The sequence below is a fragment of the Podarcis filfolensis genome (genome assembly GCF_964270895.1).
Source record: "Podarcis filfolensis genome assembly, chromosome: 1".
Lineage (NCBI taxonomy): Eukaryota > Metazoa > Chordata > Lepidosauria > Squamata > Lacertidae > Podarcis > Podarcis filfolensis.
The window spans coordinates 123,979,570-123,998,980 of NC_139604.1; the positions used below are offsets into that span (position 1 = coordinate 123,979,570).

Here is a 19,411-nt window from a genome sequence, read left to right on the forward strand (position 1 = left end):
AACTGAGATTTGTGCTACTATAAAAAATTGACCCTGAGGCGCCCCAAAGGGCGACTTCAGCATTTTCCTAGTAAGTTATTTTATTCCAGAGGATGATCTGTGCCTACAAATTTGGGCGCAGAATCTGGCTACCAGCCAGGTATTCTTATGATCTTTGCCTAAGAGGAGAGAATTAAGTTTAGACTTGTCTGAAAGATCGGTGAGCCTCTTCAGCAAAGGATCAATGGTGTCTCTACGAATCTCAACACAAAAAGGTGTTGTTAAATATATGTTACCGTATATCATTTTATGTACAACAGTTAGGGTTTTTTTAATTAAGCTTTTTATGAATTCTTTTTTAAAAACAACAACAAATTGACATAACCCTCTAAATTCTCCCAGGCTTTGCACTTCAGAGAAATCCTTATCTGTGGACCCAAATGACTCTGTTTGCTTTGAGATGTAAATCCCTGGAACTGGATTTAAAGTGAGCTCTTCCAGATGGGATGGTCTGTCATTTTTCTCCTCTGTTCTCACTTGACGCTGCCCAGGAGCACAGAAGTGTCCAATCTTGGGTTTATGTCTGGCCGGGTGTGAACAGGTTAACTACCTGAAAAGTCAACATTTCTCAACTTCATTTTTTTAATTGTTCATTTAATTTTTAATTTAATTGAGCACTTACTGTTTCCAACCCTAACCATGTGGAAAGCCATCTAATTAGACTTTAATTTGATTTTGACTTGTTTTTAGGAGGTAATTTAATTATTGTTTGATTTTATACCAATGTTATATATCTGATGTTAGCTGCCCTGAGCCTGACTTCGGCCGGGGAGGGCAGGATATAAATAGAAGATGATGATTATTATTTTATTTTAAAAAGCAGGCACCGTTCAGACAGAAGGGAGTGTTCACATGTTGCATTCAACGAGTGTATGAGGGCCACCTGGTATTATGCTTGAGTAGTTGCCCATGGTGCCCACAGGTGGATCAGGACCATGTTGCTTTGGGTTTGGGGCATATTTCAATTCCATATCTATCATGAGGTTAATAACCTTTGTTTTTCACTGCTGTGGGTGGGACAATTGTTTGATGGCTTGTTTGATCATTCCAGCTTCGGGGAGACAACTCAGACCAGAAGACACTGAGGCTGACGGCGAGGCTGATGCAGAAGATGACTCTGTGAGTAACACCCAACAGTTTTGCAGCCACCACTGGTTTTAATTCAGAGATTGTTCAGCATCTTTTCCTTTACGACAGGAGCTAAGAAGATCAAGAAGTCAAACTAAAGCCTGAGTTTAATTCACAAACCATACTGACTCCCTTTTACGCCCTGAACTGGAATAGAAAATGCAATTTTATTTGAAAGTCTCCAGTCCATATTAAATGTAACCCAGAGCAGAAACCTAAAAATTGGGAGATGACTGCCTGGTACTTAAAAATACTCGGGGGCCCATGGCACATATTTGCCTCTGGGCAAATGAAGATGGCTGATAGGATCTTACCTGCGCTGCATCATAAAGCACACCTGTTTAAAAGTGAAAGGGGCTTGGGTTGAGCTGTGAAGGGTTAGACAAAGGGTTGGATGACGTGTAAAATAAAGGGGGTTTTGTCGGTTGTAAAGGAGGAGTGGTGTGAGAAAAGTGTGGGGTTGGCAAAGGGATTGGTGAGTAGGTGGGGTTGGCGAACAGAGGTGGCAGCCCCAGTTATATGTAATAAATAATGGTTTGTATAGTCGATTTGAAAATTTTGGCTGTGGAAAAAAAGAAGTTAGGTATCTGTTGTAAACAAAAATTGCCCTTTTCCCTTATGGGGTATCCAAGAGCCCATATAGAGTCCTTACATAGGTTCTCTATTGGTAGGAGAGAATAACAGAGGCCAACCAGAGAATATTGAGAAGCAAAGCAGCTAGTAAGCCCGATCTTTATTGATCTGTTGCAACAGGGTGCTCCCCTCACCTGCAGGAGAGAGGAGGAACCCAGAAAAATGGCATGCAAGGCTTTATAAAGACTTTTGAAATTCCCATCCTGTAGATCAGGACCACCCCCAGAAACATCATACATACATCACAGAAGGGGTGTAACCTAAGACCACCCCTCAGATACATCATACCTACATCACAGAAAAGGCGGTCTAAACAGAAATTTGAATGTTGTTTTTCTCCTGTCGTTGTTTATCTCCTGTCTGGCAGGTTACTTGATTGGATTGCCTGGGGAGCCTGGCCATTCTTTTGTAGTGATAAATACTTATTTCCTGGGCCAGGTCACAGGCTCACACCCTATTCATATCTTAAATGTGTCCTTAAGACAGGATTTGTGAGGAAAGAGACAATGGGGAGGTTTCCCACTTTGACTTTGCAGAGAAAACATTTGGTCAGTTTAGGAATCAAAATGGTTCCAGGTTGGCCTTCCTGTGCTGATCTATGCACGTGCTTGGGTGGTACACTTATGAACACTACCATATATCTAAGACCATAATATTCCTATCACAGTATCAGCTGAAAAATCCACCGTTATGTCCGTGACCGAGCAAATGACTCTTAAAAACTCAAAGCCCTGGTATGAAGGCACATGGCCTCTCCCACTGTTTGCCCCCAGGAAATGTCATTCACAGGCATACCACCTTTGATCCTGGTTTTACTGCCACTCCTTTACAGATACACAGCTAACTCCTTTTTTAGTTTTGTCACATTTCGCTGGGGGGAAGGTGATGCAATGATTTCAAAGGATTCCCTTCCTCTGCTGCTTCCTCTGCTTAAATTAGGGATGGGGCACATTTTTTAAGCCAGTGGCCACATTCCATCAGAAAAAGTGGTTGGGGGGGCAAATGTGGGGGAGGGAGAGAGCTAAGGGTGGGCAGAGCTGCAGCCAAATACCTTAAGCTCTCTCTTTTGCCACCTCTTCTCTGGAAATGTCTGGCTTCTGTGCTGGGCACCAAGAAAGAGGCTCATCTTCCTCAGCACCCATTGCAAAAACACAGTGGGCTGTCAGAGGAACAATAGAGTGACCTTAGGGGTAGAGGCTAGGAGGAGAAACAGAGACTGGGAAGGAAGGGATGCAGGCTAGACAAAAACCTACCATGCACCAGATCCTTGGCCCTGATTTAAACTCTTCAAACTGGAAGCATCCGTTGTTCACCAAGTAATATTGAATAGGGGGTACCTGTCGATGGTGGAAGGGGCTCCCTTGAGACTGCCTCCCTTCGTTGGGGGTTTTTAAGCAGAGGTTGGATGGCCATCTGTCATGGATGCTTCAGTTGAGATTCCTGCATTGGGTTCCTTTCCAACTCTACAATTCTATGCTAAATTCTGTTGTTGTTCCACTCCTACAGGTCGATGAAGTGACAAGTGAAAACATACGACCAAGACCACAAGGATCCTCTCCTGTTTATGAGTATTGCATAGAAGATGAATATTTTAACAAAAAGGCAAGATGTGACACAATGGGATTTTGTCTTTCACTGTTTCGCTAGTGTCAAATTCTCAGTTCTTTTGGACCATCGAGGCAATGGCTTCCTTAGCCCTTTGAAGTTAAAGTCAAAACTGGCATCAGTTGGCCGTGGGGAGAACCACCTGTTCTTTCCCCAAAGAATGCCCCATGCAAGACACTACATAATGACATAGTGTTGTCCCAAATTCTAGAGGGAAAGCTACTGGACCATTAAGGCAGCTAAGCCCTGCAAGGAAAGAGTGGTGATGCTTTATAATCGCCATGATTATAAAGATAAGCCATCCCTCACTTGGCGGAATACTTGGCTGAGTACTTTGGCCCTGCCCTAGATAAAACCATTGAAACCAAGCATATATGGCCAGCTGGAACATCTGAGCAAATAAAAGTGTATTTGCCTGGTGACAAAATAGCCCTATAGTTTATTTGCATTTTATGTACTATTTATTTTTGACAATTCATATACTGCTTAATTACATCTTCATTGCATATCTTTAGGCACCATGTGCCTCTTCACCCACCCAAATCTTTGGCTAATTAAACAATGTAGGGCCTTTTAAACTAAACTTACTGTTTTCTGTGCTATTAATGGTATGTATTTTTGTGTTCTTATACTGTAAACCGCCCTATGATCCTTGAATGAAATGCAGCATATAAATGTGAATAAATAGGGGGTTTTTTCCTGGTCCCTATGTGTGGGTGTGTACACACACATACATATATACCTTTGAAGTCTGAAGAGAGGTGATAATTGTGTGCAGATAACTGATTATCGCATATTTCAGAACCCTTGAAATGAATTGTCCAGCTATTGTTAACTACAGTGCCACTCCCACCACAGAAAAATAGCTAATGACTACAGAATGACAGATGTGTGAGAAGTTTGGCATAATCTGTGCAAATCCATTTTAGCTAACTTAAAAATTACACCTGTGTTTGCAGCTTCAGCAAGATATAGAGAACAGACAAAGACGGGATTCTTCTATCAAAATGAGTGATTCACAGGTGAGCTTAAGGTGTCTGATAAACACCAGGTACGCCCTTCTGTACAGAAGAGCATTGTTTCGGAGCTCTTCAAACTGAATGATCTTCTCATTGATACCTGTCCCTGGACGGGAATGCAACCACAGATTTACAAATGCACGCTTTAACTGTTACTTGCCAAAGAATACTTCCCAAACTGGTTCCAGTTTGCGAAGCCACAGAGGGCCAGTCCATGCAAGTCTTGGGTGTGTGTAAGTTGTATGTTTGGAAAATATGCATGTACAGATCCCTGCAGATAGGTACGCACTCACACAACTCGGTCTACACATGGTGTGGGCGCATGTGGGTGTGTGCCTGAAATATGCATTCAAGCCTCACTGCCTGTGTGAACCAGCCTATAGGCTTTCTGAAATTTTTCCCCCAGGTTTTCAAGGGAGCTTGTGATAGACCAAAGTCGCCACCCACAGATTCTCACTTGTCACAGCGCTGAAGATTCTACGCATACATATCCAGGGCTCTGTTGTACTCCATGCTAAGAATAATAATTAAATATCTATGTCCAGGATATCCAAGCAATGATGGATTCTGCAACCAATATTTGCATTATTTATTCTACAATGTTTTCTTTTCTGCATAGTTTATTTTGGTGTTGCTTGCAATGGGATGGGAGGAGACGTGGCCACTTTCCCCCTTGGAAGTCATCTGAAACTGGAAAACACTCTACCCAGAAAACCTTTATGTTGACTCTGAGTATGTGCAAATAAGCCCAGCAGTTCCACTGTTGTCAGTGTAGTTTGCTGTTTTCTGGATGCCAAGGGTTTCAACTATTCAGTATAATGTCAGGTTGAAACCAAATTGTGTGGGAAGATCTCCACGTAGATTTTTCACAATCAATCAAACTGTTTACCCAAGTTACCTTGGGGTTCAATTAATTTGCTGTAGAGCAGCCACACCTGTGAAACGAAACAGGATATGCAGGTGGCTGGAGCTGCGAAGAACGATATTGAATATACCCATTGTACACCTAAGTGAACATTCGTTTTTCAAAAGGAGCCGAATTTAATAATATTCAAAGCATTGTAATAGTCATGCTACTGTCTCTGGACGAGAGACTACTTACTTGAGATGCAGTTAGAGTTCTGTTTTGGTTTAAAACCTGGATAAGGAAACTTTTTAGCCTTTCAGGGGCTAGAACATTCTAGAAGCTTTTGTAAATCTACACAATGTGCAGAAGTGCGCCTTCGATGCAACCCCCCATCAGCTGATGTTTACTGATGTCATGACAGGAATGGGTTGAAGTCTTCAATGAAATGAGTTTTGATAATGTACTTTTTGGTCCAACTAGGAATCTATGGAGGTTACCTTACAAACAGAAGTCGAATCTGGGGCAAGTGGTTTTAGTGTGGCTGGTGGAGGAACCGAAGGATTATTTGTGAAGCAAGTTCTCAAAGAGTCCCCAGCATCGAAGTTATTCAGTCTGAGAGAAGGTAAAGTCTTATGTCACATTTATTTTAGTAAAATTAGCTACGAAAGTGAAACCTGGCCAGATGGGTGGGGTATAAATAAATTATTATTATTATTATTATTATTATTATTATTATTATTATTAAAAGGTTAATTAAAATGTTGGTCAAATTTATGCAAACTTTTTTTAAAAAGCACATTGGACAATCTATAGAGGAGGAGAAAGTGGGCTTTCTCTTTTTTAAACAAATGGCTGAACAAATAACAGTAGAAGAGCCGGGACTAACCTACTTACAGTGCAATCCTATAAATGTCTACTTAGAAGTAGAATCATAGAATCATAGAGTTGGAAGAGACCACAAGGGCCATCGAGTCCAAGCCCCTGCCAAGCAGGAAACACCATCAGAGCACTCCTGACATATGGTTGTCAAGCCTCTGCTTAAAGACCTCCAAAGAAGGAGACTCCACCACACTCCTTGGCAGCAAATTCCACTGTTGAATTCAATAGGCCTTACTTCCAGGCAAGGTGGTATAGGACTGCAGTCTTAGTCAACTGGCTATGATCTAAAATTATCTTGACGGATAGCCAGCTGTAGCTGGAGGGCTTAGAATCTGTAAAAAACAACTGTACAAATAAAAACCTGCTCATGAATGCTCACACAACCTAAGGGACAATTCAACTGATCAGATACAGCAGTTTTGTACTCCAGGGTGATCCCCACACACACCTGAGACAACAACCTGTTAGATAGTCACTTGCAACCTGGTTTTGTGAATGCATTCATAAAGTGCCCATGCTGCAGGATTATCTGAAGATCTCTCTGAAAACCAGCTTGGCCACAATTCTGCATGCACAATTTTGGGATGCTTGTTATTTCCATCATATGACCTGATTTCTTGCAGGAAGGAATACTCATGCCCATGCAGAATTACTGCAACTGGAAATTCTATGCAAGATGTCAATACTAGCATTTAATTCTGGGAGATATGTGTAAATATTTTCATGAGCAGGTGGTTGAATCAAGACACTAGAATATGTGTTTTTTAATGGTACAACAGGCTCCTTTTCAATGGATTTAGAAATGCCCACATCATAGCTGTCAATGTTTCCCTTTTTTAAAGGGAAATCCCCTTATTCTGAATAGGATTCCGTGCAAGAAAAGGGAAAAGTTGACAGCTATAGCCCACATGGGTGGGTAGGTGGGGTGTTTGCTGTTGTTTTTAGATATCTTTGCATAAACAAGGCATCTAATTAATGAGCCCGATATTTTGACACCCAATTAGTTTCTGCTGCCTCTTTTCACAGGTGATCAGCTTCTAAGTGCCACAATCTTTTTCGATAATATCAAATATGAAGATGCACTCAAGATTCTGCAGTATTCCGAGCCGTACAAAGTACAGTTCAACCTCAAAAGAAAGCTCGCCAGGAAGGAAGAGCTTGAAACAATGCATTTTGCAACGCAATCCAAAAAAGAAAAAACGAGTCAGGTAATGCACAGCTGTAAAATTACACTTCAGATCAAGGCATGGATCTTGGGGGAGGTATTAACTTGACCATCGCTCGTGTAATTTTAGGACAGTGGTCTAGATCCGGCGATATATTGGGCAAACAGAAAGGCATTTCTGCTAAACCAAAGTAGCCCTGTCAAATTATCACAATTTTTTCAACCCCACTGCAGCGCCTCTCCACTCCATTGCTGCACCACACATTGCTCCAGAAGTGAGCCAAGAAACCCCCATCATGCAAACTAACACCCACTCATCTGTTTCTGGATCCAACCTTCAGGGGTTTTTTTAGTGGAAGTGAGATTTGAGGGGATGCGGCCTTTGAGGCATTGAATTATTGAAGCCCTTTTTGTGTGTGTTCTTCAGTTTCTGTAAGAATGCAGAAAGCCTCTCAGAATAGGGTGCAATCTCTCTCTTTCTCCGTGTGTGTGTGTGTGTGTGTGTGTGTGTATGTATCACACTGGGTTGTCGGGCATCTTTTTATTATAATTTATTTAATTTTATACCGTCCTATACCTGGGGGGAGGTGGTCCTCAGGGCAGTTCACAGAATAAAATCAAGATATAAAACCACAAAATACATAGTAAAAATAAAAACAACCCAATACCCCCCCACAAAAAAACACATTTTAAAAGGGCATAGGATGTCAGTCAGATGAACCAAAGGCCTGGTTAATGTCTTGAAGACTTTTTAATGCCAACAGGCCCATGCAGCTGTTTACATGTTTCTCAAGCAGCCAGTCATTTAAATGGTTTTTGGGGGTGAGGATTACTACTTTTTAATGTGTTTATATTGCTGTACACTGACCTGATGTTTCATGGGAGGGTAGTATGTAAATACTTTTATAAATAAAACAGATACATAAAGGGGGTGTTTTTAAGCCAAAGGACAACATTCCTTCATGGACAACTTCCTGAGGGACACAGGCCAGCAGCAGACAAGGTCTGAGGTAAAAGTGGGGCGGCCATAGACATACTTTGATGAGGAACATGGCTCTTTGTACAGCAGGCCACATTTTTATCCAAAGTATCAAATGTGGTGACAGTAATAATAATAGAAGAAAACAACAACACCACAAACTGGCTTATAAGTATAAAACCAAATTTACTAGAATAATAGCTAGACTAGAGATAGACTTGTAACCATTCAAACAACAAACATACTAAGGTGCCATGTGCAAGACAAATCCTGGAGATAATGTAAACATGGAGTGGATAAATGTGCAACTCTGTCTTAACAACGTAAACGTTATACAGACTGGATAAATGAACCGTTCAACAAGTAACGTAAGTCCAAGCACAGAATGGCAACCCCGTGTCGCCACAACGGCAAGGGTAGCACACTGGGTGGGAGAATATGAAAAAGTTTCAAAATACAGTCCGTATAATGTTTGCTGCACATGTAATTTGTTAAAATAGAGTTGTTGGCTGCGTTTCTGGAACCAATGAGAGGAAATAAATTGCAGAAGACTCTGCAATAGTTGCTATGATGAAATTGCAGAGGAATATTGTAGCCTGAGGGCAAGAATGATGCCGAAAGCCAGGTGGAATCTGCACACGTATTTAAAAAATGCTGTGAAAACGCTTGTTGTTGTTTTTTTTAAAAAAAAGTTTTGAAAAATACATTGAATTTGCCCTAGCTCACTGTCTCCATCTAGCGTCACATTTGTATAGTGCACTTAAAATGTTTTATTTGCAGCTGTATAGCTGAGTCCCCAGCCTAGCATCAACCTTTTTCTGATGCATGCGAGTAAAGGCATTTCAGCCACACCAACTCGCATTATCCAACGTCTTAGCCTTTTGCCCCAAAGTGGAGTGGAGCCCTGGCCTCAGCAGTGCTGCTGACAGCATTTTGTTTTCTGAGGAGAAAGTGCCTCCTCCTGTTCTGTTTTTGTCTGGTCGGCTGCTGTAATGCTAGGCCCGATCCCCAGGTTAAGGGGTTCTGAGAAGCAGGCCTCTCCTGTCTGCAGCTTCACGTTTCAGGTGAATCACAGCACTTGACAAGCTGAAGACTACTGGCATATTAGTATGGTGCCTAAGGACACTTTCTTGGAGCAGAAGTATCCCCCCCCCCAATTAATCGCTTCCTATGAAGCATCTCAAAGCAATTTCACGATACGATAAAAACCACAAACGAAACAGCTGGTTACGTAAAGACAGTTAAGACAATTGCTTATATAAAAGCAATTTAAACAATTGCACATGGAAAGCGATTCCAAATAAATTCAAATACCAATTGGGATGAAAACCTCCACTTAGAAGGCTTGCGGAAAAAGGAAAGCCTTCAGCTGGCACAAAAAAAGACAATAAAAACCAGACCTGTCTGATAACTGGAGGAAGTTCCGTGCTGCCACACTAAGGGCCTATTTCTGACATTGTGCAGAGCAGACACCCTAATTTGATTGTGTAGAAACATAAAATTGTAGAGCTGGAAGGGACCCCTAGGGTTATCTAGTCCAACCCCCTGCAATGCAGGAATATGCAGATGGCCTATATATATAATAATATATAATAGTAATATTTTTATTTATACCCCACCCCACGTTGCCTCAGGCACTCTGGGCGGCTTCCAACACACGAATAAATAATAATAAAACATCAAACATTAATAGTAACAATCAGATCCTATAGTACATAAAAAAGTCACAATAACTTTAAAATAAGAAAGTTATATCAGACAAAGCACTATTCAGTAATCCAATAGTAAACGGTAAAATTAAACATCAGCAGATAATAATTTAACGGTTTACACTTATCAATTCCAAGAAAGAATTACTAATCTATAATCAACAAAGTAACAGCAAATCACAATGCATAAAATAACAGCAAACGCACAAAACCATGTAAAAGGGTCAAACTGAGAAATAAGGACACACAACTCAGTTTTTAAAAACTATCCCTGAACTCCTCTCTTCCCAGCTGCTTTTGCTGTTCTCACAGTCATGGTCTGGGAAAGGCTCTTGGGGATGGAGGTTGCGACAAGGCAGGTGGAAAAGCCATTGCCTGCAGAAAGTCTCCCCTGCCCCCCCTCAGTTCCTCCTCTGGAGCAGAGCAGGTCTCCTATAAATATAGGTTGTGGTGACCTACGGAACACAATGCACACTCCAGTTGTGAGATGCGAGGATGCAAGACAAAGGTCCTCTTACACAGGGCAGGCTTATTATACACCCTTGTGCAAATTAATTGAAACAAACAATGTAGTTTATTGTACAAAACTCACATATACATGTAGAAAACTCACATTAGTAACGGATATGACCTCCACTATTTTAAAGCAGCATTTGAACACGGTTTGGCATGGAGTCTACTAGTTTCGAACAGTCACTGTTGATTTTCGGATCCCTGTACCACACTTGAATCAGCGCCTGAATGAGATTCTCCGTAGTCGTACAGTCTACAGCACGGAGGCGACTTTTGCATATAGCCCACAAATTCTCAGTGGGATTTACGTCCGGGGAATTCCCTGGCCAATCAAGTACCTGTATTTGCTGCTCTGTCATGAATTTCTTCACCACTTTCGATGTGTGGCAGGGGGCTAGGTCCTGCTGCAATATCCCAATACCATCAGGATACCTCTTTTCCAGCTCTGCAATAACTCTCTTTAGTATATTGTGGCGAGCACATCATTCCTTCTATTGGCTGCAGGCTTCCAACACCATTATGACCAACGCACTTTGCGTGTTTGTTTTGAGTACAGGATTATGAGTAAGATAGAAAACATGCTTTGTTTCAATTAATTTGCACAAGGGAGTACACCTTCTCTTATTAACAGCTTCACACTGTGTCGTAGCGGCTAGGAACATTGCATCTAGGTTTCAGGAGGGGTACATGACTGGGGAATGGGAAGAGACTGCAAAATTGAGTAAGTTGTATTATCTACATGATATTTTTCAGCAAGTGTTTGTCACCTTGAATTGCTAGAGGGACCTAGTGGTCAGGGGTCCCTTTACCTTTTTACATTCCTGGAAGCATGAGGCTTTTATGGAATGTGAATCAGTTGTTTTGGAGACTCGTGTTTGCTCTGCTTCCAGTGAGCTCCCAGCACTGGTTTGTGAAGCCGTGCATGCACAACGTTGGCTGCAAGTCACATCTATCCTGTAGTTCCCTGAGAAATACTGCATTTTTATGTGTTTTCTCCCTAACCAGCTTCAGTCTGATTTGAAAATGTAAGCCATATGATGACATCCATGCCCCTCTCCACCCACTGATGTGGACAGGCAATGGGAGACTTGGAAAAACATCCAACCTTTTATCTCATTGTATTATGAAAAAAAGGGACGCGAATAGCGCGGTGGGTTAAAACACAGAGCCTAGGACTCACCGATCAGAAGGTCGGTGGTTCGAATCCCCGCCACGGGGTGACCTTCCGTTGCTCGGTCCCAGCTCCTGCCAACCTAGCAGTTCGAAAGCACGTCAAAAGTGCAAGTAGATAAATAGGAACCGCTCTGGCGGGAAGGTAAACGGCGTTTCCATGTGCTGCTCTGGTTCGCCAGAAGCGGCTTAGTCATGCTGGCCACATGACCCGGAAGCTGTACGCCGGCTCCCTCGGCCAATAAAGCGAGATGAGTGCCGCAACCCCAGAGTCGGTCACGACTGGACCTAATGGTCAGGGGTCCCTTTATCTTTTACCTTTATTATGAAAAAGCTTTAATAAAAATTATTATTATTATTAAAGAGAAATACACCCAACCATGCTATGTGTGCGATGATGTCCAAATGTGATTTGAAATGAAGCAGAGGGAAGTTATCCCACTGTGTTTTAAGCTGGTAATGTGTACACAGCCAAAGTCTCTCTGCTAATTAAGTCTGTTTTAACGTTTTGGGGTTTCTTGTTGCTATTTGATTCATTTAAACATTCTGATGTACATTGCTTTCAACAATTTTGAAGATGCAAAGGGGTGGGGATTAAATACATACGTATTAAGTACTACAACCATTTATTTTGGAAATTCTATTTCTCAGGGGAAGGAAGCACTGGAAACATCAGAAAAGACATTCACAGAAGAAGATAAAGCAGACTTAATTGTAAAACAAAGAGTTGGAAGACCAAAAAGATCCAAAAAGGACAGACTTTCCTGGCCAAAATTCCAGTCATTAAAAGGTAAAAAGATACTGGGGCAAAGGAGATCTCGTAGCACGTCAGATGCATACGAACATGCAATTCCGGATATTTCCCCAACAAGCACAGACACAGAATCACAATTTCAGCCAGAAGAAATTCATGCAAAAGTTAAAAGAGGAAGTCAAAAGAAACTAAGATTCCCCAGTATTGGATTCAAGATGCACAGAACTAAACAAGAACCAGAGGAGAGGACAAAATACGAAGTCAGACCTCTCACAGACTATGAAAATGATACTGCGCAGGAAATCCCAGAATTAATAACAGTGCAATATTCTACTTCACGGGCTAAAGAGAAAAAACTGGAGGAAATACAGGAACCCAGAAAAGATGTTAGGGAAACAAAATTTGAACTGCCATACCATACAGGTAAATACCCTGAAGTTGAATTAACAATTAAAAAAACAAAAGAAAAGAAATCAAAATCCAAAGCCATCACAAAAAAATCAGAAACGACAGTGATAACAACACAGATAACAAAACCTATATTGCAAACAGGTGAACTACAAGATGTACAAATAAAACAGTTAACACCACCAAAACAACGAAAAAAGAAGCAAAAGGGATCCACAGAAAAAATGTATACAAAATTACAAATGGACAATGAACAAACAGAAAAAGAAAAAAAAGACATGGATGGCATCAAAGGAGTAATTAATCAAAATGAAGAAGATTCAAACGTCATGATAGCAACAACTGACATACGTATGCCGACAGCCAAAGCTTCTTTGGAACTTAAAACTCCACACATACAACTAGAGACACCATCAACTGATATGTCTCTGGGTGCTGCTGAGATTAAGAAGGAGGGCATGGACACTACGTTTAAAATGCCAAAATTCCAAATGCCCAAATTTGGAACAGAACCGAAGGCTCCAGACATAAAGATTGAGGCACAATCGGCTGATATTGCAGTAGGTGGAGTTGAAGCTAATCTGGAGGGCACCGGCAGTAAATTTACAATGCCAAAACTCCAAATGCCCAAGTTTGGAATGTCACTTCCCACAGGGAAACTCGCTGCAGAGGGAGAAATCACTTTACCTTCTGTGGACGTGGAAATCTCCAAACCAGAACTGAAAGGGGAAGTGACCCTGCCCTCTGTGGGCATCGAGACTGACGGGAAATTGACCGGAGCTGAGATGAAGGCACCTAGCGTGGAGTTGGAGGTCGCTGAGAAGGGCAAAATCAAAACACCTGATGTCAAAATGCCAAGCGTCAAGGTTCCAAAAATAAAGACTTCTCAAGTGGGAGTCTCACTGCCCAAGGTTGAAGCAGACATCTCTGCTCCCAAAGCAAAAGTGGAAATTCCAGAGGCAGAGGTCTCTGTTAAGGTGCCTGATGCAGAAGGGAGAATCGAGAGTGGAGGGATGAAAATACACATGCCAAAGTTCAAGATGCCCAGTATGGGTTTCTCCAAACCAGAAATAAAAGGTCCCAAAGTCGATGTTGACGTCAGTGCACCCAAGGTTGACATTACTCTTCCAGACGTCAGTGTAACCAAGCCTGAGATCAAAGCAGGTGACATTTCAGCAGACATCAGCCTCTCGGCACCCGACATAAAGATTCCAAAGGGGGAAGCTTCCTTGGAACTGAAGGCTCCAGACCTAAAACTTGAGGCACCATCGGCTGATACTGATGTAGGTGGAGTTGAAGCTAAGCTGGAGGGCACGGACAGTAAATTTAAGATGCCAAAATTCCAAATGCCCAAGTTTGGAATGTCACTTCCCAAAGGGAAAGCCACTGCAGAGGGAGAAATTACCTTACCTTCTGTGGAAGTGGATGTTTCCAAACCAGAACTGAAAGGGGAAGTGACCCTGCCCTCTGTGGGCATCGAGACTGACAGGAAATTGCCCAGAGCTGAAATGAAGGAACCAAGTGTGGAGTTCGAGGTCGCTGAGAAGGGCAAAATCAAAATGCCTGATGTCAAAATGCCAAGTGTCAAGGTTCCGAAAATAAAGACTCCTCAAGTGGGAGTCTCACTGCCCAAGGTTGAGGCAGACATCTCTGTTCCCAAAGCAAAAGTGGAAATTCCAGAGGCAGAGGTCTCTGTTAAGGTGCCTGATGCAGAAGGGAGCATCGAGGGTGGCGGAATGAAAATACACATGCCAAAGTTCAAGATGCCCAGCATGGGTTTCTCCAAACCAGAGATCAAAGGTCCCAAAGTCGATGTGGACATCAGTGCACCCAAAGTTGACATCGCTCTTCCAGATGTCAGTGTAACCAAGCCTGAAATCAAAGCAGGTGACATTTCAGCAGACATGAAGTTCACAGCACCTGACGTACAGTTTCCAAAGGGGGAAGCTTCCTTGGAACTGAAGGCTCCAGACTTGAAGGTTGAGGCACCATTGGCTGATATTGATGTAGGCGGCATTGAAGCAAAGGTGGAGGGCACGGACAGTAAATTTAAGATGCCAAAATTCCAAATGCCCAAGTTTGGAATGTCACCTCCCACAGGGAAGGCCACTGCAGAGGGAGAAATCACCTTACCTTCTGTGGAAGTGGATGTTTCCAAACCAGAACTGAAAGGGGAAGTGACCCTGCCCTCTGTGGGCATCGAGACTGACGGGAAATTGCCTGGAGCTGAAATGAAGGCACCTAGTGTGGAGTTGGAGGTTGCTGAGAAGGGCAAAATCAAAATGCCTGGTGTCAAAATGCCAAGCGTCAAGGTTCCCAAAATGAAGACTCCTCAAGTGGGAGTCTCACTGCCCAAGGTTGAGGCAGACATCTCTGTTCCCAAAGCAAAAGTGGAAATTCCAGAGGCAGAGGTCTCTGTTAAGGTGCCTGATGCAGAAGGGAGCATCGAGAGTGGAGGGATGAAAAGACACATGCCAAAGTTCAAGATGCCCAGCATGGGTTTCTCCAAACCAGAGATCAAAGGTCCCAAAGTCGATGTGGACATCAGTGCACCCAAAGTTGACATCGCTCTTCCAGATGTCAGCGTAACCAAGCCTGAAATCAAAGCAGGTGACATTTCAGCAGACATGAAGTTCACAGCACCTGACGTACAGTTTCCAAAGGGGGAAGCTTCCTTGGAACTGAAGGCTCCAGAACTAAAGCTTGAGGAACCATCGGCTGATATTGATGTAGGTGGAGTTGAAGCTAAGCTGGAGGGCACGGACAGTAAATTTAAGATGCCAAAATTCCAAATGCCCAAGTTTGGAATGTCACTTCCCAAAGGGAAAGCCACTGCAGAGGGAGAAATCACCTTACCTTCTGTAGACGTGGATGTTTCCAAACCAGAACTGAAAGGGGAAGTGACCCTGCCCTCTGTGGGCATCGAGACTGATGTAAAATTGCCCGGAGCTGAAATGAAGGCTCCAAGTGTGGAGTTGGAGGTCGCTGAGAAAGGCAAAATCAAAATGCCTGATGTCAAAATGCCCAAAATGAAGGTCCCTGGTATGAAGACTCCTCAAGTGGGAGTCTCGCTGCCGAAGGTTGAAGCAGACATCTCGGTTCCCAAAGCAAAAATGGAAATTCCAGAGGCAGAGGTCTCTGTTAAGGTGCCTGATGCAGAAGGGAGCATCGAGGGTGGCGGAATGAAAATACACATGCCAAAATTCAAGATGCCCAGCATGGGTTTCTCCAAACCAGAGATCAAAGGTCCCAAAGTCGATGTGGACGTCAGCGCACCAAAGGTTGACATTCCTCTTCCGGACGTCAGTATAACCAAGCCTGAGATCAAAGCAGGCGACATTTCAGCAGACATCACGCTCTCAGCACCCAACATAAAAATTCCAAAGGGGGAAGCTTCTTTGGAACTAAAGGCTCCAGACCTAAAGCTTGAGGCACCATCGGCGGATGTCGTTCTAGGTGGAGTTGAAGCGAAGCTGGAGGGCACAGACAGTAAATTTAAGATGCCAAAACTCCAAATGCCGAAGTTTGGAATGTCACTTCCAAGAGGGAAAGCCACTGCAGAGGGAGATATCAGCTTACCTTCTGTTGATGTGGATATCTCAAAACCAGAACTGAAAGGGGAAGTGACCCTGCCCTCTGTGTGCATCGAGACTGATGTGAAATTGCCCGGAGCTGAAATGAAGGCTCCAACTGTGGAGTTGGAGGTCGCTGAGAAGGGCAAAATCAAAATGCCTGATGTCAAAATGCCAAGCGTCAAGGTCCCAAAAATAAAAACTCCTCAAGTGGGAGTCTCGCTGCCCAAGGTTGAGGCAGACATCTCTGCTCCCAAAGCAAAAGTGGAAATTCCAGAGGCAGAGGTCTCTGTTAAGGTCCCTGATGCAGAAGGCAGCATCGAGGGTGGCGGAATGAAAATACACATGCCAAAGTTCAAGATGCCCAGCATGGGTTTCTCCAAACCAGAAATAAAAGGTCCCAAAGTCGATGTGGACGTCAGCGCACCAAAGGTTGACATTGCTCTTCCGGACGTCAGTGTAACCAAGCCTGAAATCAAAGCAGGTGACATTTCAGCAGACATGAAGTTCACAGCACCTGACATAAAGATTCCAAAGGGGGAAGCTTCCTTGGAACTGAAGGCTCCAGACTTTAAGGTTGAGGCACCATCGGCTGATGTCGTTCTAGGTGGAGTTGAAGCGAAGCTGGAGGGTACGCACAGTAAATTTAAGATGCCAAAATTCCAAATGCCCAAGTTTGGAATGTCACCTGCCACAGGGAAAGCCACTGCAGAGGGAGAAATCACCTTACCTTCTGTGGAAGTGGATGTTTCCAAACCAGAACTGAAAGGGGAAGTGACCCTGCCCTCTGTGGGCATAGAGACTGACGGGAAATTGCCTGGAGCTGAAATGAAGGCACCTAGTGTGGAGTTGGAGGTTGCTGAGAAGGGCAAAATCAAAATGCCTAGTGTCAAAATGCCAAGCGTTAAGGTTCCCAAAATGAAGACTCCTCAAGCGGGAGTCTCACTGCCCAAGGTTGAAGCAGACATCTCTGTTCCCAAAGCAAAAGTGGAAATTCCAGAGGCAGAGGTCTCTGTTAAGGTGCCTGATACAGAAGGGAGCATCGAGGGTGGCGGAATGAAAATACACATGCCAAAGTTCAAGATGCCCAGCATGGGTTTCTCCAAACCAGAGATCAAAGGTCCCAAAGTCGATGTGGACGTCAGCGCACCCAAGGTTGACATTCCTCTTCCGGACGTCAGTATAACCAAGCCTGAGATCAAAGCAGGTGACATTTCAGCAGAAATCAGCCTCTCAGCACCTGACATAAAGATTCCAAAGGGGGAAGCTTCCTTGGAACTGAAGGCTCCAGACCTAAAGCTTGAGGCACCATCGGCGGATGTCGTTCTAGGTGGAGTTGAAGCGAAGGTGGAGGGTACGGACAGTAAATTTGAGATGCCAAAACTCCAAATGCCAAAGTTTGGAATGTCACTTCCAAAAGTGAAAGCCACTGCAGAGGGAGAAATCACCTTACCTTCTGTGGAAGTGGATATGTCCAAACCAGAACTGAAAGGGGAAGTGACCCTGCCCTCTGTAGGTATCGAGACTGATGTGAAATTGCCTGGAGCTGAAATGAAGGCTCCAAGTGTGGAGTTGGAGGTCGCTGAGAAGGGCAAAATCAAAATGCCTGATGTCAAAATGCCCAAAATGAAGACTCCTCAAGTGGGAGTCTCACTGCCCAAGGTTGAGGCAGACATCTCTGTTCCCAAAGCAAAAGTGGACATTCCAGAGGCAGAGGTCTCTGTTAAGGTGCCTGATGAAGAAGGCAGAATTGATGGTGGCGGGATGAAAATACACATTCCAAAGATCAAGATGCCCAGCATGGGTTTCTCCAAACCAGAGATCAAAGGTCCCAAGGTCGATGTGGACGTCAGCGCACCCAAGGTTGACATCGCTATTCCAGATGTCAGTGTAACCAAGCCTGAAATCAAAGCAGGTGACATTTCAGCAGATATCAAGTTCACAGCACCCGACGTGAAGATTCCAAAGGGAGAAGCTTCCTTGGAACTGAAGGCTCCAGACTTGAAGGTTGAGGCACCATTGGCTGATATTGATGTAGGCGGCATTGAAGCAAAGGTGGAGGGCACGGACAGTAAATTTAAGATGCCAAAATTCCAAATGCCCAAGTTTGGAATGTCACCTCCCACAGGGAAGGCCACTGCAGAGGGAGAAATCACTTTACCTTCTGTGGAAGTGGATGTTTCCAAACCAGAACTGAAAGGGGAAGTGACCCTGCCCTCTGTGGGCATCGAGACTGACGGGAAATTGCCTGGAGCTGAAATGAAGGCACCTAGTGTGGAGTTGGAGGTTGCTGAGAAGGGCAAAATCAAAATGCCTGGTGTCAAAATGCCAAGCGTCAAGGTTCCCAAAATGAAGACTCCTCAAGCGGGAGTCTCACTGCCCAAGGTTGAAGCAGACATCTCGTTTCCCAAAGCAAAAGTGGAAATTCCAGAGGCAGAGGTCTCTGTTAAGGTGCCTGATGCAGAAGGGAGCATCGAGGGTGGCGGAATGAAAATACACATGCCAAAGTTCAAGATGCCCAGCATGGGTTTCTCCAAACCAGAGATCAAAGGTCCCAAAGTCGATGTGGACGTCAGCGCACCCAAGGTTGACATTGCTCTTCCGGACGTCAGTATAACCAAGCCTGAGATCAAAGCAGGCGACATTTCAGCAGACATCAGCCTCTCAGCACCTGACATAAAGATTCCAAAGGGGGAAGCTTCCTTGGAACTGAAGGCTCCAGACCTAAAGCTTGAGGCACCATCGGCGGATGTCGTTCTAGGTGGAGTTGAAGCAAAGGTGGAGGGTACGGACAGTAAATTTAAGATGCCAAAACTCCAAATGCCAAAGTTTGGAATGTCACTTCCAAAAGTGAAAGCCACTGCAGAGGGAGAAATCACCTTACCTTCTGTGGAAGTGGATATGTCCAAACCAGAACTGAAAGGGGAAGTGACCCTGCCCTCTGTAGGCATCAAGACTGATGTGAAATTGCCTGGAGCTGAAATGAAGGCT

At 43.7% G+C, this 19,411-nt stretch overlaps 1 protein-coding gene across 4 annotated transcripts in view; it reads left to right on the forward strand.

The window, feature by feature from the left end:
- The window catches only part of AHNAK2 (AHNAK nucleoprotein 2), a 67,845-nt gene that overhangs the window by 31,082 nt on the left and 17,352 nt on the right, over positions 1-19,411 (forward strand). For all 4 annotated transcript variants that reach the window (XM_083607838.1, XM_083607839.1, XM_083607840.1 and 1 more), the window contains exons 2-9: positions 1,091-1,158; positions 3,307-3,402; positions 4,365-4,427; positions 5,752-5,893; positions 7,177-7,358; positions 12,338-13,412; positions 14,136-15,379; positions 18,257-18,706. In XM_083607838.1, the coding sequence (XP_083463964.1) occupies positions 4,413-4,427; positions 5,752-5,893; positions 7,177-7,358; positions 12,338-13,412; positions 14,136-15,379; positions 18,257-18,706 (3,108 nt within the window). In that variant the 5' untranslated portion in view covers positions 1,091-1,158; positions 3,307-3,402; positions 4,365-4,412. The remainder of the gene's footprint in view (positions 1-1,090; positions 1,159-3,306; positions 3,403-4,364; positions 4,428-5,751; positions 5,894-7,176; positions 7,359-12,337; positions 13,413-14,135; positions 15,380-18,256; positions 18,707-19,411) is intronic.